The following is a 25811-nucleotide window of genomic DNA, read 5'->3' on the forward strand; positions in this document are numbered from 1 at the left end:
GAATTCTTTACTACCGTCTGAGTCACCAGGGAAGCTGAAAAATACTTGAGTGGGTAGCGTATCTCTTCTGCAGGGAAACTTCTTGACCCAGGGATCGAACCAGGGTCTCCTGCATTGCAGGAGGATTCTTTACCAGCTGAGCTACCAGGGTTGCAACTAAGGGCTGGGGCAGCTAAAAGAAAAAAAAAAAACTAGAGTGTAAAATATTGGCTTTCAAAATGTTTTGAAATTACATGATTAATGACTTAATTATTTTTTCACTATCATTCCCACATTGCATCAGATGGTAAATAATATGCCTGCAATTTAGGAGACCCAGGTTTGATCTCTTGGTTGGGGAAGATCCCCTGAAGAAGGGAATGGCTACCCACTCCAGTATTCTTGCCTGGAGAATTCCATGGACAGAGAAGCCTGGCCAGTTACAGTCCATGGGGTTGCAAAGAGTCGGACACAACTGAGAAACTAATGCACAATTGTCATAGCATTATATAAGTTTGTGTACAGCAAGATGATTTGACTTAACATACATTATGAAATGATTATCACAATAAGTGTTTGACTATCCATCCTCTCATACAGATAAGAAATTATAGGAATAGAAAGAAAAAGTTGTGATGTGACCTCTTTGGATTTACTCTCTTAACAGCTTTCATATATAATATAGAGCAGTGTTAATAACTTAAATTGATCATGTACATTATATCCCTCATAGCACTTTTAGAAACTGTTGAAATACCTTTGTATTTTGGTAGGCTCCTTCTCTTAAGAGTATTTTGTGTGTTTTTTTTGGCTGTGCTTTGTGGCATGCACAATCTTAGTTCCTTGACCACGGATGAAACCCCTGCCCTTGGCAGTGGAAGCATGAAGTCATAATCACTGGACCACCAGGGAATTCCCTTTAGAAGTCTTCAGCATCACAGATTTGTTCAACAATTTTTTTTAATCCTCTTAAGTACAAAGGAATGATAGATGCTGCAAAGAATCTCTTGAGCATCTCCTGGAAGCATAATACTGCCAGGCTTTTGTTTAGCCTTAACTTAAGGAATCTTCCAAACAGGAGAGGGTTATGCCTGTGCACATGTACACATTACTAGGACTAAACGTGTTAATAAAAAGAGCCAAAAGATGATACACATAGTACTTAGAAGAAGAAATGATTAGTCCTGCCTGAGGGACTTAGCTAAGAAAGCCAGGTTGGGTTGGAATAGGATCTTGAGTATATTTTCGAAAAACCCATGAAGGAGAATTGATGGTTTTGAAGAGATGGTCGTTCCCTAAATATTTTCTCTTTTATTAATAGTTCTGATTTGGAATACTCACTTCATCTTCTGCATGCCAGATTTCTGTTCCTGTTCCAATTCAAGTGGTACATTCTTTGTGGTAGGGCTATAGCATGTATCCGGAGAAGGCAATGGCACCCCACTCCAGTACTCTCGCCTGGAAAATTCCATGCACGTAGGAGCCTGGTAGGCTGTAGTCTATGGGGTCGCACAGAGTCAGACGCGACTTAGCAGCAGCAGTAGCAGCAGCAGCATAGCATTTATCACATTAGATAATTGCATTTAGGAATTCTTGCTCCCACTGGACTTGAAATTTCTTTGGTGCAGCAGATCAAGTCTGTCATATTCACCTCTCTTTTTCCTTTCATAGTTTCTGGCACTTAGATAGTATGTATTTAATAAATATTGAATGAGTTTGTATTGTCCCACCTATTTATCCAGCTGGTGTTGAATGAAGTAAGACAGTAGCCTAGAGTATGAAAATTGCAAGTTCAGGGAAAGATGCTAAATGGTATGATACTCTTGCTTATTTGCTCAGTTGTGTCTGACTCTTTGCAACCCCATGGACTGTAGCCCTCCAGGCTCCTCTGTCCCTGGGTTTCTCCAGTCAAAAATACTCGAGTGGGTTGCCATTTTCTCTGGGGGATGTTCCTAACCAAGGGATTGAACCCAAGTCTCCTGCATTGCAGGTGGATTCTTTACCATCTGAACCACTTAAGAGCATAGAATTTGTTTAGAGAGGTGAGAAGTGTAGTGGAAGGTACATTTGAAATGTTGGTTAGGGATGTGTATGTCAGCCTGGATTTCTCTGGAAGGCATAATACTTCAAACTGAATGCACGTGTTTCAATTTTATGTGTACAATGATACAGAAGTTTGGAAGACTTTTTTTTTAATGAGGGCATTAAACTTAGAAAAATTGTTTCTTTTCGGTCGTGATGGATCTTTGTTGCTATGTTGTGGGCTTTCTCTGTTTGAGTGAGCAGGTGCTGCCCTTCCTTGTGCTCCAGCTTCTGAGGTGGCTTCTCTTGTTGCTGAGCACCTGCTCTAGGCGCAGAGGCTCAGTAGTTGTGGTGCACGGGCCTAGTTGCTCCATGGCATGTGGAATCCTCTCAGAACAGGAACCTCACCCCTGTCCCCTGCATTGGCAGGCAAATTCCCATCCACTGTACCAGTTTGGAAGCCTTTTGAGAAAGAATTGAAAGAGTCTGAATTTAGTGGGAAACAGAAAGGATGGATCAAATTCCAAGAGATTTTTGAGTTGTCAAGATTTTAGTTTGAAGCTTTTTAAAGAGGACAAGTCACTCTTTAAAAGGGCCCTCCCTCTAAAGAGGGCAAGGACTGAGCTTTAAAGCAAAAAAGGTGGTGGCATCATTAACAGAAACAAGGAAACTGCTCTATCTGTATAGAAGAGAGTGTATGTATTGGTTTACTTATGAGATCATGTGTACGTATTCAGCAAGGGGTTAAGGTGTCAAATTTGAATTCTAGCAGAGACTACATACAAATTGAGATAAATCTGGAAGATGAAGCTGTTTGATGAGCAGAAATTGCCACATTAGCAGACAGACCTTGAGAACTTTGCATTTTAATGAGAAGGAAAGTTGCCTCATGGTAGAAATCTAGAAGCGTTAGGAGGAGGTGAGCATCAATGGTGATGCAGACTGGTAGAAGACTGAGGTCATTGGATTTTTGAGAATCGTGACTTTCTAGAGAATTACATTTAAGGGAGAACTTGGATTATAATATTTGAGAGGGGAGTAGAGAAGGGGAAGACTAAGATAGATGCAGGGTTAGTAATTTAGGTCAGAATATGATTAATAGAGTGCAGAGTGCATGATAGCTTCTTGGAAGAAAAGTTATGACCAACCTAGACAGCATATTAAAAAGCAGAGACATTACTTGGACAACAAAGGTCTGTCTAGTCAAAGCTATGGTTTTTCCGGTAGTCATATATGGATGTGAGGGTTGGACTATAAAGAAAGCTGAGCACTGAAAAGAATTGATGCTTTTGGACTGTGGTGTTGGAGTAGACTCTTGAGAGTCCCTTGGACAGCAAGGAGATCCAACCAGTCCATCCTAAAAGATACCAGTCCTGAATATTCATTGGAAAGACTGATACTGAAGGAAGCTGAAACTCCCAATACTTTGGCCATCTGATGCGAAGGACTGACTCATTTGAAAAGACCCTGATGCTGGGAAAGATTGAGGGTGGGAGGAGAAGGGGACGACAGAGGATGAGATGGTTGGATGGCATCACCTACTCAATGGATGTGAGTTTGAGTAGACTCTGGGAGTTGGTGATGGACAGGGAGGCCAGGTATGCTGCAGTCCATGGGGTCACAAAGAGTCAGACACGACTGAGTGACTGAACTGAACTGAGTGCATGATAAAAGTACTTTGAGAATTCAGGGGAAAGACAGGAACAAATAAAAAGATGTTTGAAGATACACAGGAGTTACAGGCAGAGTTAGTGAATGACCTCTGAGATAGTTGAGGTTCTGTTAAATAGTGTGGAAAGCCAGATGTAATCAGGTTGGTATCTTGATGAATAAATAGGATGATATCGCTTTTAACTGACAGGAAAAGAGTACCTTTTACACTGTACATTCCAGTGTGACAACAGTCTCCATATATTTATGTGTTTTGGGAGAAAGTAGGACTTTATAGGGGAATTTGACATTCTGTAAAAAGGTGTTAGATGATAATTGCTCTTGGAAGATGATTTGAGGCTAACAAAGGCTAACAACCTTCTGAAGATTCTTTTTGTACATAAGTATTCTTAAATCTTGACTATCTTTGTTGAATTATGTAGTCTTGTATGCTTGACTAAAGATCACTTCTTAATTTGTGAGTTGAGAGATCACCATCTCAAAAGGTTAAGATTTCTTCATGGCCTTAGTTAAAACCCTTTCCTTACTTTCATGTTCAGGGTTTTATTTTATATATAAACATAAGTGAAAGGACCCAAATCCCGTGAATTTCTTGCCTGTGACTTGGGTTCTTTTCTGTGAATGCATTTCCCCACTCGAGGGGAGAAAACTGAAAGATGGCAGTTGTTTGTGTAAGTAAGTGTAAGTGTTAGTTGCTCAGTCGTGCCCAACTCTTTGCAACCCCATAGACTGCAGCCCACCAGGCTCCTGTATCCATGAGATTTTCCAGACAAGAATACTGGAGTGGGTTGCCATTTCCTTCTCCAGGGCATCTTCCTGACCCGGGGATTGAACCTGGGTCTCCTGCTCTGCAGGCAGATTTTTTATACCGACTGAGCTACAAAGGAAGCCCTTGTAGCTTCCCTTGTTCGTGTAGAATACATAAATTAACCTGTTGTTAAAAGTAGAGTGAGGTTGCTTTCCATACCCCTCCCCTCCATACTTTTTACTTTCTGGTTAATGTAGTTTATTTCCCATCAGTCAATTATATTTTAGCCGTCTAAATTGAGTCCATTTAAGTCAGTGTATTTAATTGGAACACCTTCCTCTATGTAACATCTTCATTTCATCTATATTCCCTTTGGGAGTCTACCTGTAACTTTTAAAAACTGGACTCTGCACAGCCTCTTCTGTATAGCTGTTTAGGCTTTTACCAGGTTAGCACTGCTTTATCTCATTCCCCATTCAAAGTTCACTTTTCAGGTTATCTATTTTTGAATAAATGTAATTTATTGACTAATCAAGTAAAAAGTTACCCCCACTGCCAGTTTCCTTTGCCTGTCTCTCTGATCTAAATTGATGATACCATGGCTTCATGGCCGTCAACTTCAGTGACTGTAAAGGTAGTGGGCAATGTGCAGCCTTTCTTGAACTTCGTTACAAAAACTCCAGTGTATTTTGACCTTTCTTTGATACTGATTTGTGTGACACTTTTTTTTTACTTTGGCTATACGTAGGTGACAAAAATGGCAGGTGAATGTGTACTTTATAAATGTGATGGGAAATTGGGTTAAGTAACAAAGTCTCACTGAAGAAAATCTGAAGTAGAGAAGAAAAAGAGGGAAAAGTGAGAATCCCCAAACTCAGAAACAATGCCTAATAGTGTTTTTTTGTCATTGACCTTTGAACAGAACTGTTTTGTACATAATATTTTATTCAGAGGGTAAGTTAGTATTTTGCCACAGCTTAACATCAGTTGTTAACAGTAGTATTAAATGTGCATAATTTCCACATTTTTGTTGTTTTATAAAATTTTACTAGATAAATCTCCTGTTCCTCAACCTTGCCTGTCATTCTTAATAAAAATACTATGTTTTTTTTCTTCATTACTTTTTAAGACTGTTTATTTGGCTGTGTCTTCGTTTTGTCGTAGAGGAGCTTTCCTTGTGCTTGGGCTTTCTAGTTGTGGTGCGTGGGCTCAATGGTTGCAGTGCTCAGGCTTAGTTGCTCTGTGACAGGTGAGATCTTAGTTCCCAAACCAGGGATCAGCCCCATCCCCTTGCATTGCAAGGTGGATTCTCAAACATTGAGCCATGGGGGGAAGTCCCTGCTTCATTTCTTTAAACATAGCAAGTAAGTCTCTTTATGCATCAGGATTTGTTAATTCTTATTGTTGGAGGTTTTTAGGTTTGGGGGAAACTAATGGCACCTGAAGTGACTGTGTCTGACTTTGCTTTGTGCTTTAATTTTTTTAAATGAGTTGATTTAATTGTAGGTGGCACAAAATTTAAGGTAGAGCAAAGATTGAAGAACAGACTGCCTGGATTCTAGGCTGGGTTTACTTTGACCTCACAACTAGGATAGAAATGACTAAAGGAGAACTGAAGGGATAAGCCACTGTGAACATTTCTTTTCTTGAATGTGCCACGGGCTCCAAGACAGCATTTTATTCTAGCTTATTTGTTGTTTAGTTGTCAAGTCATGTCCAACTCTTTTGTGACCCCATGGACTGTAGCCTGCCAGGCCCCTCTGTCCATGGGGTTTGGATTTCCCAGACAAGAATACTGGAATGGGTTGCCATTTCCTCCTCCAGTGGATCTTCCTGTTCCAGGGATTGAACCCACTACTCCTGCATTGGCACATGGATTCTTTACCACTGAGCCACCAGGGAAGCCTTTTATTCTAGTTATAGGTGGCAAAAAAATGTTATGGAAGAGAATGCAGGGTTTAAACAGCAGTGGAAGTAAGGATTACCATCACCTGAGGCATAAGGAACAGCTTTTTGCCAGATTTCCAAATTCTGCCTATGGCCCAGGGCACCTTCCGCATGGCCTTCGCTTTTAGCTCCTCCAGCTTCTCTGCTCCTCTTTTTGTTACTGCTTGAAGCCTTACCTTCCTCTTCCATCTCCTTTGCCTGTTTCTCGGCTATTTCAAGGACTTCTTGCAACTGCTCCTCCCCCCAGACCCTGGCACTGGAAAAGAATTTTTTTTTTTTAATATCAACTGAGATTTTCAAGACAATCGCAAAAGGAGAAACAGGGAAACTAATACAGCATTGTGTAAAAATTGAGTTGGGAGTCACCAGGATTAATTTAATAGAGTTTTATCTGTAGGTTCCTTTATGGCTGGTATCTGATTTTTATTAAAAAGCATCACAGTTGTAATGATAATGGTGGGCTATCTTTGTGAAATTTTTTAAAGGGGGACCTACTTTGAGGGAATTCCCTGGCAGTCCAGTGGTTAGGACTTCTCGCTTTCACTGCCGAGGGCATGAGTTTGATCCTTGACAGGGAGCTAAGATCCAGCAAGTTTAGTGCAGCAGAAAAACCCATGTTGAAGTTTATTTGTTAACAGGAATTTAAACTGCATCTTGATTTGCTCAGTAATTTCACACACACAAACGTGTGTATGTATGTATTTAAACTAGTGATACTCATATTTTCTCTTTTTTCTTCCCATTTCTCTTAATTCCTAGTGTTACGACTTTTACTGTTTGGAGGGCTATAGACATAAATTATTTACTTTAAATGATGAAAGATTATGTTTCTATTTTTATTTTTTACTTGTTTATCTTTGAGAGTTGGGGCTTAGAGGTACGTTTAGGTCGCACCTAACCCATTCTGTTCCCTATTTGCTTGTCTGTATTCCATGATAGATTATAAACTCCGAGGGCTAGAGTCCTGTTCACTGAGGTATCCCACTTCCTATGAACAGTGCCTGACATGTAGTTAGATAATTAATAGCAAGAAAGGTTGAAAAGACACACACAAAATGTGAAACACCATTATCTGAGTATTTAGAGTATTGCTGATTTTTAATGGTAATTGTTATCATTTTGAAACAGTGCAATTAATCCCTAGAAGGCTAGAGTATTACATAAAGAAGACAAAAGCTAGTGCTGTCTATAAGTATGATCTCCCAAGCCCTGAGTTGTGCCCTCTGCCTAGTTTCCAAAAACAAACCATTAGAGTCTAAGAATGTAGGAGATAATGTTCCCCAAAGGAAAAATATACTATGAGTAAAAAGACTTTATTATGGTGCCATCTAGTCTGAGACAGCACTGGACATGCCACTTCCCCTTGTATTGAGACATAGGGAGATCAAGAAATAGAGACATAAAGAGGAAATGGCAAATGTTGGAGGTTATAAGTAGTTATTGGGAATTTATTATTTTACTGTTATTTTTTAATAAGTGATATTTTGTTTTCATTTGAATGTCTAAGAAAATTTGCTTCATGGTATTTAACAAAGATGACTTTTAAGAATTATTATTCCTATGTTTGTTTCCCTAGTATTTGACATTGTGCAGCAAAGAAATGGTTATGGAGAAGCCCAGTCCGCTGCTTGTAGGGCGGGAGTTTGTGAGGCAATATTATACTTTGCTGAATAAAGCTCCAGAATATTTACACAGGTAAATTTTAATTGGATTATTTACTATTTTTATTTACTTTTATTTTCTTGAATATGACTACATATAAATTTTGTCTTTCCTGTCTCCTCGTGTCCTGACAAGTATCTTTACAAAGCTCATGCAATATTTTAACAAACTGATGACATAAAACCCATCTTTTTCAAGTTTCCTCCTTGAATGAAATCTACAGTAAGAAAAACACTTATCAGATCCCATTATATAACACATTCACATCTATATACCCACTTACACATACACAATTACATAGTCTGGTATTTTATGTTTCTTTCTTTCTTTTTTAAACCACAGACTTTACCAACTAATGGGTTCTAGTCTTGATGGAAATCACAGGTTAAGTTGTTTCGTTTGGTTTTTGTGTGGTTTTTAAAAGTTCTCTGTAGCAGTGTTAGGAAATGAATCAGTTAATTGATTTCATTTGTGAAAATTCCTTCAGATTGATTCACAAGAGAATATTCCTTTGTGAGATGGCAACAGTAGCCTTGTTTACTAGTTTGGCAAGACATGTATGAGCTTACTTTTTTCTGGAGATTGAAATGAAATTGATTTATATTATGAGTAGTATTTATAATTTTTGTTCTACCTGTTGTATTTCTTAGTAGGTCAAAGATAAGTGAGACCTTTGTAAGGATTAGGCTGTGCCAGCGTTTATTGTAGAACACACTAGCCAGATGTGTACTTGTGTGTACTTAAGGAGAAGTACGTCATTGCTGCTTCGTATGGGAAAGAATGTTAAAGGACTTTTCTCTTTTATATATAGGTTCTCTTTATAAATGTGCTGGGCATTCTAAAGTTCTGTTTTGCATTGTGCCCTGCCATTGTTAAGCATGTGTGTAATATTCCCTATGTTATTCCAGGAGACATTTTTAGATAACTAACACTGCCCCCCCCCCCCCCCAAAAGAATCAGTACCTGTACATTTTTCTGATTATAAAAATAGAAACATTCCTGTTAACAGTATATGTGAGTTTGAGGGAGAATGGAATTATTAAGGCTTTTCATTATCTGAAATTTTGTCTTCACAGTGTAGGTATTAGCATTTTTAACTTTTCCTTTTTATAACAAGGAAAAACAAGACTCTCTACCATAATTTCAGGTAACAGCACAGACTTCTGTTTTATACTTAGCTTGTATAGCAGATTTCCCTATTAATAAAAAATTTAAGTTTGTTTAAAATTTTTTAGTTACTAACACGGTAGTGCATATCCTTTCTTATACGTGCATTTTTGTGCATCTTTCTAGTTGTTTCCTTAGGATAACTTCCTAGAAATAGAACTGTTAAATCAAAGGTATGATTTTCTCTAAAGCTTTTCTTATGCACACTTAACAGCCAAATTGTCCAAGTGATAACTGTATACATGCTTGCCAGTAGTACATGGGAGAGAACAGTGTAAACAGAAAAAAAAATATGGGTAGTGGTTAAAAGCATGGGCTCTGGAGTCAGCTGCTCTGACTTGATAGGTGTGTAACATTTGAGGAGTTAATTTAACCTCTCCTGAACTTCAGTTTGTTCATTTAGATAACAGCACTTAGGTTAGTCCTGAAGTTGTTAGACTAGAATGAATCAATACATGTGTAGTGCACTGAGAATGTTGTTTGTCATAGAGGAAGTCTTCATGTTTTATTGCAGTAGGAGCTGAGTTCTCTTTATGAGAAAATTAATTTTGCATATTTGATAACCTTAATTTAGGAAGATCTCCTAGTTGCTTTATGTTAATACCAGAGAAACACTAATTTATCATGTACTTAAGAGCAGTATAAAAATATTGAGAAATTAGATGCTAAAATTATATATATATATATTAAACTTGATCTCTGAATTATTTCAATTAATTTAAATCTAAACTTTTAACCTTAGCCTTTGGAATTAGTAGTCATTTGGAACTCTTAGTAGAATGAATGTTAAATAGTATCTGATTCCAAACAGATCTAAACAACTGAGTTTTTATATTTGACAAAAATGGGTAAATAAATAGCAGCATCAGTATTTAGAATATATTTTGAATGTCTCATTTTCCCACTTAACAGCATATAGATAACAGTAAGATGAGAATAGCTAAAGACAGCATAACTAATAGCCAGGCACACTAAGAATTCTATGTCATTGCTCATTTAATCCTTATAATAACTCTGTGGAGAAGTCACTCTTATTCCAAGTTACCAAGGAAAGTGAACTTGAAGACTGTAAGTCTCAAGGTTACACAGCTAATGAGTGACAGAGCTAGAGCTGGAAACTAGCTCTGGTTAATACCGGGACTCTACTCCCTCTTAGACTTCTTTCTCTTCATAACTTTATGTTAATCATTATCAATGCTTTTTCAGGTTTTATGGCAGGAATTCTTCTTATGTTCATGGTGGTGTAGATGCTAGTGGAAAGCCCCAGGAGGCTGTCTATGGCCAAAATGTAAGTGTCAATTTCATATACATATTTAAGGTTATTTTAACTTATTTAAACTTTAACTTGTTTAAGTTAAGATTATTTTAAGTTAGAGAGTTGGAAAATAGCCTTCTTGTGCCCATGGATTTCTTCTTGAGTGTGATCAGTTAGCTGTGCTAAGATTTATGTTGCAATACTTGTCAAATGTGCTTTGAGTTCTTATAAACATTGATTTTGTAGGAAGCACAGTATTAACATTGGCATGGATACAAAAGAGAAAATGGGACATTTTTATATCACTGGTGTATTTTATACCTGAAACAGTTGAGACAGTGTATAACATTTATAGAAATGTGGGCTAAACCTTATGTTACAGGAGTGAGTAGAAATATATTCCTTATGACTTTGTAGAGGATGTGGGATTTCAGCTAGTCTCTGAATTATAGGATTGGCCTTACCAAACAAGAGGAAATTGAAAGAAGAAATGCAGACAGCAGTAAAGTAAAACCACATGTGAGGTCATGTAGTAGTCAACATAGTTTATGGAGCATGGGTCTGTCAGTAATGCATAGCATGGTGGAATGGATTCAAATGAGGCAGAGAGATTAAGTAGTTAGTATTCTAGAGTTGTTAGGAAATCGGTGGAAGTCTGTAGTATTGAATAAGTAACTTAGTATTAAAAATGTAATGCAATATCATGAGTTTATATTTCCTCTCCACCTTCTCCTAATAAAGGATATACACCACAAAGTATTATCTCTGAACTTCAGTGAATGTCATACTAAAATTCGTCATGTGGATGCTCATGCAACCTTGAGTGATGGAGTAGTGGTCCAGGTCATGGGTTTGCTGTCTAACAGTGGACAACCAGAGAGGAAGTTTATGCAAACCTTTGTTCTGGCTCCTGAAGTAAGTTTTCATTTCAATTAATTTTCATTTATGTGATTTCATTTTGCAGTTAACTAGTTGCTTGAAGTGGCTAGAGTTTCCTCTTATAGGTATAGGTATGCATATAGCTGTTTTTGAGAAATCTGTGTTGGACCTGTTCGTTTATTTGAACTTTCTGTGCTTTATTTAGCAGAAAAAATGAGATCCTGATACAGATGTGCAAACAGATGATTAAGATTACAGAAATAATATTAAAAGTATGTTATTTAATAGTTTGAAAGTAGTCGTTTCTTGAGTTTAGGTATTCTGTGATTTTCTTTATATTAACATTATAGCATGTTCAGCTTTGGAAAATTATATTCAGTATATATTATTTCTGTATTAAAATAAAAACTTTATTCTCTTTATGTCATACCACGTTTATGGGTATTTATGGAGTATTTGGGTGTTTTTTTTTTTAATAGGGATCTGTTCCAAATAAGTTTTATGTTCACAATGATATGTTTCGTTATGAAGATGAAGTATTTGGTGATTCTGAACCAGAACTTGATGAAGGTGAGGTTACTTTTAAGATACAAGGGTTTTGTTGGTATCAGTACTCTTTAATGACATGTAAAGTGTGAAACTTACAGAAATTTGACTCTGTAACTGAGTCAAAGCCCCTTTGCTCCTTTTTCTTTTTGTTTGTTTAAAAAACAGATGTTTTTTATATAAAATTCATACACAGAAAGTGGAAAAAAATCTCCCTCAATGTCATTCTCTATAGATAACCAAGAATTTGGTGCCTACTACAGAATTTTATTGTATTCTATACCAACTGATACTTTCCTAAAAGTGGAAGTAGCTGATTCAAAGCTAGGCCTTTTTTTTTCATCTAATGTATCTTTGTTAGCTGTTGATATTTTTTTGTCTGTACCATAATTATTTAATCTTCTATTGATATACATCAGCGCGTTTCTGATTCTCTGTCATTATTGCTTCATTGAATTAATGTGGCAAAGGAAACCGAGTTATGACTTTAAGACCATTTTTTCTGGGAACTTTGCTGATGGTCCAGTGACTAAGACCCCGTACTCCCAATGCTGGGGGCCTGGGTTTGATCCCTGGTCAGGGAACTAGAACCCACATGCTGCAACTAAGATATGGCACAGCCAAATAAATAATATTAAAAAAAAAAAAAAAAAAAAGACCATTTTTTCCTACCCTTTGCTTTTTTTTTTTTTTTCTACCCTTTTCTTTTCTTACTAATAGATCTTTTTAAAAAATAGCATAATTCCAAACTTCATCTTGCTTGCTTTTTTTTAAGAGAACAAGGAATATTAAGTGCCTTTGTACTGTCAAGAAACACGCTGTTTTTAAACTATTTTATGATTTCTTTGAACATTAAAAATACATATATGAAATTGTGTATTAAGCCTCCTAAAGAAAGATGTGGTGTATTTTGTGTTGTCAGAATCAGAAGATGAAGTAGAGGAAGAACAAGAGGAAAGACAGCCGTCTCCAGAACCTGTGCAGGAGAATGCTAACAGTGGTTACTATGAAGCTCACCCTGTGACGTAAGAATAGTGCTTGCAAGGCCAAATTTGACCTAAACTATTCATATCATGTAGTTGCAAGTGGTTTTTGTTCCTAGAATTGTTGCTGAAAGTAAATTCTTGATAAAGCTATGTAGCCAGTGCCTGAGTATTTACCATGTTATATGCAAGAAATTTGGAAAGCATTCTTAAAACGTTTAATTCAAAAATTGAACATGGTTTGGCCTAAAACTAATCACTTGCTAATAATGTGTACTGTTCGGGACAACACAGAGTAGGCATTTTATTTTTTAAATAATGAGTTTTCCTTATTCCTTATTCTTTATTTCCTTATTTCCTAATAGTTAGTGCTAAAGTAAACATGTTGAATAATCCAGTTTTTACATTTAGGTTAAAGAAATGCTGCTTGAGAGTATTGTTCTTCTGCCTTCTGGTTCTTAGTGAACTTCGTGTATTATTACTTGTTCTGCCCATTAATTAGAGAAATGCTGGATTTTCTCCTATTTAAGTTGATCATTTCACTCCTACTGAAAAGGGAACGAAATGTTTTGTTGTAGTAATGGCATAGAGGAGCCTTTAGAAGAATCCTCGCATGAACCTGAACCTGAGCCCGAATCTGAAACAAAGACTGAAGAGCTGAAACCGCCAGTGGAGGAGAAGAACTTGGAAGAGTTAGAGGAGAAGTCTGCTTCTCCTCCGCCTGCTGAGCCTGTTTCTCTGCCACAGGAACCACCAAAGGTTAGATCAGAGGAACTCTTTAGACCCATAACATCACGCTTTCATACGGTGCCATTAATGAAGCATGACCTTTGTTCTGTTGTGTTTAATTGCTGAATAGTAAACTATGCTTTTTTATGTGTATGAAAGAAGCTGTGGGTTTTTTTGGTAATTCTGAGGAAATCGTACTTCACCCCCTAAAAAACACCCCTCAGAATAAAATTTAAGATTGATTCTTATCTGTGTGCAGTGTTTAGTACCATACATGAAATTATTCGAGTCCATGTAATAAAGTTGAGAGTTGCTCTTCCATTCTGTGTTAAGTCCTCTACACATGGATGCAAATAGGAGTCATGCAGTTTCCCAACTTAAAACAAATTTGCCTATTGTTAAAACAAGTGATATGTGTGCTATTTCTGGTTTAAATGGGAACAATTTCCTTACTACACCAAACTGTCTTGGAAAGATGAGTGATACCCATAGTGTTTCGTTTAAACCTACCTAAAACATCTTCTATCTTTCTGTAAAGTAGGTATATTTGGGTAGTGAGAGGAGGAGATTGCTTGTTCTATTTGTGAATGTCTGTTAAAGTTTCCAGCTAGTACTCTCTTCTTTCCTGTCCTTCCTCTCTCCCCTTAGCGCCATCACAACACCTTATCTTCCCCCCAAAAGGGGAAATAAATTGATTCTATTAGGTTCTTATTTTTCTAGCATGTGTAGTTGTTAGTGGTTTGCTTGCCACTTGCTCATCTACTTAGAGTATATAGGAACTTGCTTGTGGATTTATTTAGTAGTTCAGACAGTCATAATCTTGCATAATGAGATTTTGAAACCTGGCACATAGACTGGCATGTGTGTGTGTGCCTTTCTTTTTAGGAGTCCTCCAATATAGAGCAATAGTTCAGAAATGAAAAGAAAATATATATTTGGAAGTTTCCCTATAGGAATGTTGGTGGTTTTCCATGATTAGTAGTCTAGGTTTGTTGCATTTCCTGCAGGCTTTCTCCTGGGCTTCAGTGACCAGTAAAAACCTGCCTCCTAGTGGCACTGTTTCTTCCTCTGGAATTCCACCCCATGTTAAAGCACCAGTCTCACAGGTAACCAATCTGTGAACACATTGGATTGTATCCTTGTTACATTGCCAATTGCTTATCTCTTTCATATTTTTTAAAATGAGTCAATCAGAAATTATGGATTAAATATACAAAAAAATTGTATTAAATGTCAGTTGCACCCACTTTAAGCGCCAGATCTCCATTCATCATCTACATAGGTGGTATTTGGGGTATGGGTGTGTGAAATACAGATTTAGTTAGTTTTAACAATATATATTGTCATTTAAAAGCCTTCTTAAAATAACCAAAAAAGTCCTTTTTATAAGTTTAAAATATCATTTAGCAAAAATATTTTAGGGAAAAAATTTGAAAGCCACAGAGTAGTATGGCATTATAAAGAATCATTGTTATTTTTTTTTTAAACAGAAAACTGAAAAAAAAAAAACAAAAACAAAAAACCACTGCCTAAGCTCTCAGTCTGTAAGTGGTTCATACTGTTTAATTGAAGCCTGTACCAACTTATGACTGTAGTGTTTACCTTAACTGATCATTCTAGTATTCTGCCTTTTGTCTGTTTATCATCTTACCCACCTCAGAGCTTTCAAAAACATTGAAAAATAAAGACACTGGCTACCTAATGTGTTCATTAGTATACTTTACAGTTAACCCAATTCTAAAGTAAATAGGCACAGTTAAAGGGTGTCCAGTACTTCTCCTACATTTTGAGTCAAGCTTCATTCTGGTATAAAATTTACATGTAAAATGGTTAGTGCACATAAAATTGTGTTTATACACCTCTTTCTGTGCTCTAAACATTGAAAGTGTGAGATTTCAAAAGTAGCTAGGAATTATTAGGCAGTCTGCCTGGTGTTGGTACACATAATTAGCTATGTAATAGAATACATGGCCTTGTGGTAGCTTTTCTTTTTTTTCCAGCTAGATATTCAGGAAATACTGAGTAATTACCTCAGATCACAAACTAGAAGTCTGTCTTAATGAAGAAAATTATTTTGCCAAGTACTGATTGTACTTTTCTACCCATCTGAAGACTCAATAAGTGATTTTCTGAATTTTCTTTTGGAATTCTTGATTTCTTACCAGATTTGTGTTTGGAATCTTTTGAATTATTACTTGAATTTCAGAGAGTTGGCTACATTTATTTTAAACTTAGCGCTAGTTAAAAGTTAGAGTAACTAATGCCTATTATGCCTTTAGTATGGCACCACACATTGTGCAAAGTACTTATTTATTCTTACCTAATCCCTACAACCACCTTGTGAGAATGGTTACTATTATTATTCCTGTTTCACAGACAAGTAAATTGAGACCTCAAGTACTTCACCTAAGGTCAGACAGCTATATAAATAAAACAACAGGGCTTCGAATTCATGCAGTTGGATACCCATGCAAGCCTGTAGGTTTCTTCAGGCCTTGGAGGGCAGTGTATCTCTGCTCATCAAAGAAGAGTGTTTACATCAAGAAGAGGAGTGTTTACATCAAAGAAGAGGAGTGCTGTATCTAAGTCATGTCTATATATTACATTATATTAGATCCTAGCCTCTTGTCTAGAGAAATAAAATTTTAAGAAAAAAAAAAGTAAGAGACTGGATTGTGTTTTAATAACTTATCCCCTTATTAAGACAGAATTTTAAACATTTATAATTTAAAATTTAAAATAAGTTTCTGATCTCCTTAAGCTGTATAAGAATGGATTCATAATTGTTTCCTTTTGATTTAATAAACCATTCAGTTTTATTTTGTCACTTTGGTATAGTATCCATTTCCTTAACACTTTGAGCATCGATTATTAATAAAAGGCTTCCCAGGTGGTGCTAGTAGTAAAGAACCCACCTGCCAAGGCAGGAGACAGACATGGGTTCGATCCCTGGGTCAGGAAGATCCCTTGGAGGAGGAAATGGCAACCCACTCCAGTATTCTTGCCTGGAGATTGCCCTGGACAGAGGAGCCTGATGGGTTCCAGTCCATGGGGTTGCAAAGAGTCGGATATGACCGAAGCGACTTAGCACACATTAATAAAAGGAGAATTAAATGTAATTCCAAAGTATTGGTAGGCATTAATTTAGAAGTAGTTAAGTTATTTTCTTGGAAGATTTGTTGGAAGTTGATCAGTTCATTTAAATAGCTTTTGTTTGGTTGAAGTACACATTAGTTGTGGTTTTACCTGCTATTCCTGAGTTGATTTGATGGTTTCATTTTTATTTCATATTCTGTTTGCTTTCATTTGTGGAATTTGTCATGTGAGCACACTTTCTGGTGGCATGGAATTAATTTTCAGGCCCTGAAGGTTGTATGTGGTTGTCTTAGTTACTTTATCTCCTTGGAGCAAGAATTTTTCATGAAATTAGTCCTGAAGAATTGTAAGTGCACAGCTGGCTTAGTTGACATATATTGAAAGAAATATTGATAATTTTTTTTTTGTCTCATATTTTTCTTGTACTGACATCAAATATCTAAAAAGTTGCTAAATTCATGTATGGGTTATTTGTAAGATGTTGGAATTTACTTAAACTTGTGTTTTTAATATTAAATCCTTAAAGGATAATAAGAACCTTTTTGTTTTGCTACTTGTAGTTATTTTTGTTTCAGTAATCTTTTGAAAAGAATCTGAATCAGTCAGCTAGAATTCTTTTTCTTGGATTGAATGAATTGAGGTTTTTCTAGGTATTTAAATTAAAAAGTGTGATTTTCTATGTTTGTTCCTTAAGTACTAGCTTCATCAAACTTTAGAAAATATTTGTTCTTTAATAAGGTTTTTTATTCATACTGTTAAAGTTGTGCTTTTAGGCCCTGCCCTCCTCAGTTGAAATTTCTAAATAACTTGCCTTTTCCAGGCATCATATCCTCAAATTATTATGTAGTCTTAAATTCTAAATACAGATAGCAGTGGTCTCAGGGCTGTAATGTTGGTTCCCTGGTCAGGCTAGAACATTCTTCTACATGTTTTGAATTAGAGAACCAAATATAATTTAACTTTAAATGAACCATTAGTTACTGAACATCTGTGTTTAATAGCACTGTACTTGGTACTTTTTCTGGTGTAGAAATAAGATATGGTCCTTGTAGGAATAAATACACATAAATAATTTAAATACCTGAAAGAGTTAGACATTGAAAATTTTTTTTTTAGCTAACAATTTTAGAACATGGGAAGCAATTTCATTTTGAGAGAAGTAGAAAATCTAGAAGAAAAATAACTGAGTGAGACAGGCAAATTTATTAAAGACTGCTAGGATAGGCGATAATATACCTTTTGGTTACAGTGGGTGAAACTATAAATTGTTTTTGGAAAAAACATAGCTCTTTGTATCAAAATTTGTCCTTGCAAATCATAGTATCCCAGTTATATAAATTATGAAAGAGTTTGAGCCACTCTTGGGCTGAGGTACTCAGAAGTGGTCAGCCATAAAGACAGCTAGTTTTCTGATTTGAAGACACATTCTCCATATTCCTGCTGAGTGTTTTCAGCATTCTTTGAAGGTGCATATGTTTTCTCTCTTCCTTGGACCATAAATATTTGGGCAATAGACTGCCTGAAGAATTTGGAAATACTGAAAATGCCATGTATGAAGGAAAAGGTAATAGATGTAGATGTCATGTTATATTTTTAACATAGTTATTTAATTACATGTATTTAGCAGTTAGCAGAAACTTTTGGAGGGTAACTTAAAATGATCTATTACTACTTCTACCACCCTCAAGAAAAAGTTGAGAAACATTGTTGGGGTCAGTCCTTAAATGCATACCTCTCTCATAAGGAAGAATAACAGGGAGCTAAAGGACTTCTGTGACTGTTTGAGATGCTATAAACATGTTCCTATATTGTTTTTTGTGTGCATCTTAAGGTAGTATTTTTAGGTGCCAGAGTATACTAAATTTTATATTTTGAATTACCAAAATATTGATTTTAAAAAATTATTCATGATGTGGAGTTTATATGAACACTAAATTTGAAGGGCAGCAAACTAGATAATTAGAAGTATGTATCATATATTTTTATCTTCCAAAGATAAAGACAGCTTTTTATTTTGTATATGTATTTACATGAAATGGCTCATCTTGCATTTTTTTACTTTCGTAGCAGTATCTGTCTCAATGTGGATGTAACTTTATTGAAAAAATATGGTTGTAAAAAACAGCTTATTATGAATTATAACCTAGAGTGAGAAAACAAAATTTACCCTACAGTCCTAGATTGGTACAGAATATCTTTATAAAAATTTATGTTTTACATATATAGGACATACACTAAAAAATATTCTAGACTTAAAATTACCATAATGCCTGCTGGTGACTTGGTTGTTGCTTTAGTTTGGTTGTTTTTCTCCTGTGGAATGTGTTTCTTTATAATGTGTTTTTTTCCCTTGTATTTTAGCCGAGAGTAGAAGCTAAACCAGAAGTTCAATCTCAGCCACCTCGTGTGCGTGAACAACGACCTAGAGAACGACCTGGTTTCCCTCCTAGAGGACCAAGACCAGGTGAGTCAGCCCCTCCTGTGATCTTCAGCAGTTAGCAGTTGAAAAGTTAGAGAAAACTGAACTGAAAAAAAATTTTTTTTAATTATAATGTATTTTATATGCAAATCCTTTTAGTACCAAGTTGCTTAAAGGCTAAAGTAATCTGATATATATACAGCCTGGGTAAAACAACTTTGAGGGGGAAATTAGTTGACATGCCATAGAGACATGTATTTTGAAAATAATAAGAGAATTTTGAGACACATTTTCTTTGGTTATTGTCACTGGTTCTAAGAATTCAAAACCGAGCTGCCAATAACCTACTCTCTTACTTAGCACTCTTATCTCTTCACAGATAAACAATAAGCACACCCTGATTCTTCTTATTTTGATTGTCTTAGGTATTAAGTAAGTTGCCATGATTTTTGACTTGTTTCCATTGTTAGCTAATATATGTAGAACCTCTATTTGAATTCTATGAATATGTTTAGATTGCTTTTGGGAGGAGGTGGGAGATAGTATACATCATATTTAGAAAATATACTTTTTTAATAAAAGTGTGTTATTAAACCAGGAGTTATGGGAGCTGGGATTCATCCCAGCCTTGTCACTGAGTTTGTTATTTTGGGTAAGACCCTTAAATTGTGACATTCTCTTAAACCATTCAGTTACTACACAAATTTTTTCTGTGTGATGCCTTTTCTTTATATGCCTCATTCTGTTCCTTGTGTTAGTGGGAGGATCATATAAGATTTTATATATGTATATATGAGCACCCTAAGGTGTATAAAAGGTTATATAAATGACATTATTGCTGTTAAATTTACTGATTTGGCTATAATTTTATACAACAGTCTTTTATACAAGATTAATTTGTGAACTGTAAAGTACTAAACAAATATTTAGTACAAACACATCTCACTATCTAAAAGCAGTTTGGTGCCTGGGTGATTGCAAGAGTTTGGTTAAGGAGAAATACTTATACTTCTGATACTTGGCTTTCACATGATCAGACCAGTAGATCTCGAAGAAGGGACTTTAGCAGTCTAGTCAGTACCCTCGGTTAACACTTCAGTGTCATGTTGTTTTCTAACTAACCTACTAATAATAGGCAGTTCCACAACTCAAAGGAGCTTATTATCTTATTAAACTAAAACAAGAATATCAAGTGTTAGGGTTTTTAACTTTCATTGCTTTGAACTAATTTTTATTATATGACATTGTAAGCTTTAATATCTGCTCTGTTCCTCTTCTCAGGCAGAGGAGATATTGAACAGAATGAATCTGACAACCGTAGAATAATTCGCTATCCAGATAGTCATCAACTCTTTGTTGGTAACTTGCCACATGATATTGATGAAAATGAACTAAAAGAGTTCTTCATGAGTAAGTGGTTTACTTTGCTTTATGGTAAAATTAAGCAGGAGGCGAAGAGAATTTTTTTTCTAATCATAAGACTTATTCCTCTTGACTTTTATTTCGGAGAAGTATTCTGTTGTTATAATCAGGATTTTCACATAACATTATATTCCAGATAATTGACGGTAATGCCAAATATTTTTGACAACTATTTTGATTTGCTGTAGATTCTAGAGTTTTTAAAAAAAAATTTTTTTTAGACTCTTCTTCCCCTTTGTTAGTTACCCATTTTTATTTTAAACTTTTTATCTTATATTGGGGTGTAGCCAATTAACGATGTGATAGTTTCAGGTGAACATTGAAGGAACTCAGCCATACATACACATGTATCCATTCTCACTCAAGCTCCTTTCCCATCCAGGCTGCCACATGGCATTGAGCAGAGTTCCATGTAGCTATACAGTAGGTCCTTATTGGTTGGTTATCCATTTTAAATATAGCAGCATGTACATGTTGATCCCAAACTGCTTTAACTATCCCTTCCCTTTTATCTGCTCCCCGCCCCACAGTCATAAGTTCGTTCTCTGTGAGTCTGTTTCTGTTTCATAAGTAAGTTCATTTGTGTCATTTCTTTTTAGATTCCATGTATTATGTCATATGATATTTCTCCTTCTCAGTCTGACTTCACTCAGTATGGCAATCTCTAGGTCCACCCATGTTCCTGTAGATGGAATGATTTTATTCTTTTTAATGGCTTAGTAGTATTCTATTGTATATATATTCTACACTGAGGAGAGTTCTTTTTTCATAATATGATTTTTAAAAAAACATTTACCTCTGTACATAGTATGTATATCTCTAGGTACCAGCCACCTTTAATTGGTCAGGAGTATAAGGTTGTATCAGATGTTTCCCAGTGACTGTACTTAGTGTTGATTGACCTGGTTCTGTAGAGGTTAGAAGAGAGAGCTGAGTGAATCAGTCTTAAATTTGGAAATGGGATTCATCTGGCAAATACAAATCTAATATAGAAAATAAAATTGTCTCTCTAAAATGTGTAGGTAACTTTTCCTTTTGAATGGACTGATAAAGATGCAGGACAACAGAATAGGCTAGTTGTTGGCATCTTAAGTGAATGACCTGTAAGAGTGAAAAGTATCTTAATGTGCACTGGCTATAGCAGCTTGCAAGTTGTGTTTTGAAATGGATCGGGAGAATGAGGTATTTCATTCTGAACTGTTAAAGTTACAAAATATCCTGTTAAAATATTTTATTTTATCCTTTGTGTAATGTATATTTTCACAGGTTTTGGAAATGTTGTGGAACTTCGCATCAATACCAAGGGTGTTGGGGGAAAGCTTCCAAATTTTGGTTTTGTGGTTTTTGATGACTCTGAACCAGTTCAGAGAATCTTAATTGCAAAAGTAAGTGACTTAAATGGCATGATTGAATACCTTCTTATTCCTGTTGTATTTAATGTGCATTAGTCTTTTTTAAATGGTACAGTTAAAAATAGTTTACTATGAACTAGTATTTATGCAAAGAATAAAGATGTGTTAGTAGTTTTAAAATTTGAGGTATGGGTCATTTTAAAATAAATTTGTTTCATTATTTACTCTGGTAAAGAAAGTTGGATATTGAGAATAGATTGCATGTTGAGAATTTTGAAAGTTTTTTTTGTCTTTTAGGATTTTCTTACTTTCTTACGTAAGTGATTTCTTACTTCTGTAAAAAAGTAAGAAAATCACTATTTCTTACACCACTATTACTGTCTAACCTGCCCATGTACATTTTTTTCTTCCTTTTTAAAGCCAATTATGTTTCGAGGGGAAGTACGTTTAAATGTGGAAGAGAAAAAGACAAGAGCTGCCAGAGAGCGAGAAACTCGAGGTGGTGGTGATGACCGCCGGGATATTAGGCGCAGTGATCGAGGTCCTGGTGGTCCCCGGGGAATAGTGGGCGGTGGAATGATGCGCGACCGGGATGGAAGAGGACCCCCTCCGAGAGGTGGCATGGCACAGAAACTTGGCTCTGGGAGAGGAGCTGGGCAGATGGAAGGCCGCTTCACAGGACAGCGTCGCTGAGGCTCCACTCTTGGCAGAGTCTTGGCAGTGGTACATTATTCATCGTGTTTGCATTCTTGTTAATTTTTTTTTTGGCTTTGGAATGTGACACAGCCTTTTTGATCATTTCTTTGATGTGAAAAGCATCTTTCAGTTATCAGTTAAATTGAGGTGGACATTATTTCCCCAATTTTACAACAAGATTCGCATTGTTAATTTATAAATCTAGACTTGGAGAATTAAGGACTGAGAAATGACCATATCTTAAACTGTCTACAACAAAATGAACTTAAAAGGACATGCCCAACTGAATTCAGGTCCTTTGAGTCAAAAAAATCCTCTGCTGCACATTTTGTTTAAGTGTTACTGTTTCTGCCTATTGTTGGAAACACAAATAGTGCAATTTGTGCAATTGGAGAATCTTGCCTTTTTTTCTTGGCTCCCCCCAAAAATACAAACCAACAGAAACTTGTTACGCACTCATCAGAATGCACTAATGGGTACTCTGAACTCATTAACCTTGACATCTGCAACAGGAGGCAACAGGGGAAAAAAATCTTTCATCTTTTTTTCCAGTAGAGCATAGTTTGTGAAATGATGAGGGCATTTTTACCTGCTTGCTGTGACCAGCGTGTGTACACATAAACCTTAACAAGACTACAAGTATATTCCAGAAGGAAGTCATTTAGTTATGAACTAAATAAAGATCAGAACTTCAAATGCTATGGTCTTAAATATTAGACCAGATTTAGTAGCTCCATATCTAAGGTTTTTTTCTACCTGCCCCTCTTCAGTACAGGGATGGCTGGCTGCTCAACACACTCCTCCTCCCCCTTTTCCTTTCTTTAAGCTGTGTACAGTGAAAATTGTCTTTACTGTATTTTTGTTCTCTGGTAATGTAATACGCATGATGGTGCCTTCTATTAATACATCATTCCAGTCTTGCTGGTAATTTTGTACAGTATAGTGTATAAATTGCTGTGCTGCAAAGCCAAACAGCTGCAAAATGTTGAGAAATCATTGAAGTATATAAAAATTGCAGTATCTTTAAAATCAGTAAAATTAACTAGAATATTATTTACCTTGTTCTTGAGTTAACAACTTTGTGTTCTCTGTGGGAGGGAGTCTTGTGTGTTTGGGAGGGAGAGTGAAGGAGGAAGTCAGTTATTTGAGTCAAAGTCTCTTGTTGACTTTTCTCTTAACCTGAAGGTGAACGTTGAAGCGTATCACTTGAGAGGTGCTTGGAAAAGTCAGTCAACTTGATGTACATTTTTAGTGACCTTTTAAAAGCAGTCAGATTCCATAAATGGCACGTAAACCTGAAGTGAGGATACTGCAATTTTCGGAGAAAAGAACAGCAGCTCTTAAGTGTTTGCATTTTCTATTTGGGGGGGCAGGGAACTGTCATTCATTTTGCACAATTCTTGACCTGATGTCAGCACCCGAGTGGCTCTGAATTTAAGTCTGGGACGACATCTTTTATTTTTACATGAATCTCTAAACAATTCTGTGAGCAAAGTTTGTAGCTGCTGGATTATTGTCTGTCTTTATAGCAAGTTCCGGTAAACCACAAATATGACAAAGGATATCCGATTTTATGCTTGGAGTATTTGGTACCTACCAGTTTCTGATGTTTCAGGCCAGGAGTGGGGTAAATAAGTGTGACCACTTAAAGCTGCTTGTAGCATGGAAGACTTCTCCATTCTGTCTTAGTAAAAGCAAACAAAAAATGCACTTGACATAATAGCAAACTGTTTCTTAATTATGAAACTGTTTGCTATTTAGTAAACTAGCAAATGATGCACATATTTTGTTTTCCATGTACCGGGCAATGTAAGTAAAATTAAGCCTATCCCTTTTTCCCCCCCTTGAATGAGGTCTTCCATGTTCGAGGAAAAGTCTTGCACTATTGGATATATTTTGGGGACACAGATTTCTCAATTTCCATTTTGGGGGGCTTAAGGATTTTTTTTTCCTGTTTGAAATACATTTACGCTTTCTAATGTATAGTACTTGAAGTTCTTACAAGAAAATTACTTTTGAGTTTTGAAGCTTTTATTCAAACTGCTTTTAAATAAGTGGTTTCTTGTCAGTGTTTTTTTTTTTTTATATATATAGCATATTGTTCCTCTTTCATTTCTTTCTCTTCCTTCATTTGATATATATATATATAAAATTTTCAATCCAAGATATTGCCCTACCGCCCATGAAAACTGTTCTGGCACCAAAAGTAATGATAAATGTTAAGTGTAATAGAAAATTAAAGCAAAGAGCCATTCAGCTTCAGTCTCTACATACCATGAATAAAACATTAAAACATCACATGGAGAAGTTTACATGGTGATTGTTCACCTGCAGTACTGTGGACTTTTAACATTTTGTCCCCTTTTCAGTGAACCAGAGTAAAAATATTCATCTACCATAACTGTCATTTGCTGGGTTTTTTTATTGTTGTTGTTTGTTTGTTTTTATTTTTTGGATGGTAATATTCTATTCTATCCTTATGACACTATTGCAACCAAATTGGCTTTACCATCTTGGCTTTAGTAGGTATAGAAGACAATGGATTACCATCTTTATTGCTGTAATGTGTTAAGCATTATATGCTAGTAGTATCTAGTTTAATTGTTTCAGGTGGAAAGTATTCTTTGAGTTTCCATTTTGAATGTGTTTGGACTAAACAAACAATAAACTACTGATGTCTGCAGCATTTTATCTATGTCCCTAATTTAATCTATAGGTTTGTGTTCTGAAATATTTTCTCCCAGTGGCATTTCACACAACCTCAGTAAAATAAGGAATTGTTCTAAAATCAACTGATTATTATTTGTGAAATTTGATACATAAATTATTTAAGTAAGACTTGAACATAATTACTTGAACTGAGATAGATCGCAATTCAGTTAGATAGCTGATAAACAAGATAGAGAATGTTAGACCAGAATAATAAGTGGTGAGGAAGGTAAGAAGCAGACTACTAAACATTTATTTATTTGTTTTTAATAATCTTGGGTTTTCCAAAGGATTGCTACTTCATCTCAGAAGGAAGAGAGGATGGGAAGATCGAGGTGATCTGAAGTTATGGACATGACCAGTTCAGCAATTGGAACAAATTTGTGAAGCTCTAAAAGAATATTAAAAGGGAAAAGAATCATTCAGTCATAATTAACAAATATATTCTTCAAATGAAAAATAAAATCATAAGGCATATGTAATTTTAGAACTTGAGACTTTTACTTTGTTAACAGGGATAGTACAAGTG

General features: G+C 35.8%; 1 protein-coding gene across 13 annotated transcripts in view; it reads left to right on the plus strand.

Moving 5' to 3' along the window:
* The window catches only part of G3BP2 (G3BP stress granule assembly factor 2), a 92546-nt gene extending 67287 nt beyond the window's left edge, over positions 1–25259 (plus strand). For 7 of the 13 annotated variants that reach the window (XM_086405367.1, XM_086405366.1, XM_086405368.1 and 4 more), the window contains 11 exons: positions 7944–8062; positions 10403–10484; positions 11193–11366; positions 11810–11900; positions 12799–12901; positions 13438–13618; positions 14596–14694; positions 19046–19148; positions 20385–20513; positions 21792–21910; positions 22298–25259. In XM_086405367.1, coding sequence (XP_086261493.1) covers positions 7968–8062; positions 10403–10484; positions 11193–11366; positions 11810–11900; positions 12799–12901; positions 13438–13618; positions 14596–14694; positions 19046–19148; positions 20385–20513; positions 21792–21910; positions 22298–22570 — 1449 coding nt within the window. In that variant the 5' untranslated portion in view covers positions 7944–7967 and the 3' untranslated portion in view covers positions 22571–25259. The remainder of the gene's footprint in view (positions 1–7943; positions 8063–10402; positions 10485–11192; positions 11367–11809; positions 11901–12798; positions 12902–13437; positions 13619–14595; positions 14695–19045; positions 19149–20384; positions 20514–21791; positions 21911–22297) is intronic. The other 6 variants (XM_086405375.1, XM_086405373.1, XM_086405372.1 and 3 more) reach the window with 1 other exon arrangement.
* Positions 25260–25811: the final 552 nt, after the last annotated feature.

Source organism: Bos grunniens, chromosome 6 (genome assembly GCF_055505025.1).
Source record: "Bos grunniens cultivar Pamir isolate PY7600 chromosome 6, Bosgru_T2T1.0, whole genome shotgun sequence".
NCBI classification, from domain to species: domain Eukaryota; kingdom Metazoa; phylum Chordata; class Mammalia; order Artiodactyla; family Bovidae; genus Bos; species Bos grunniens.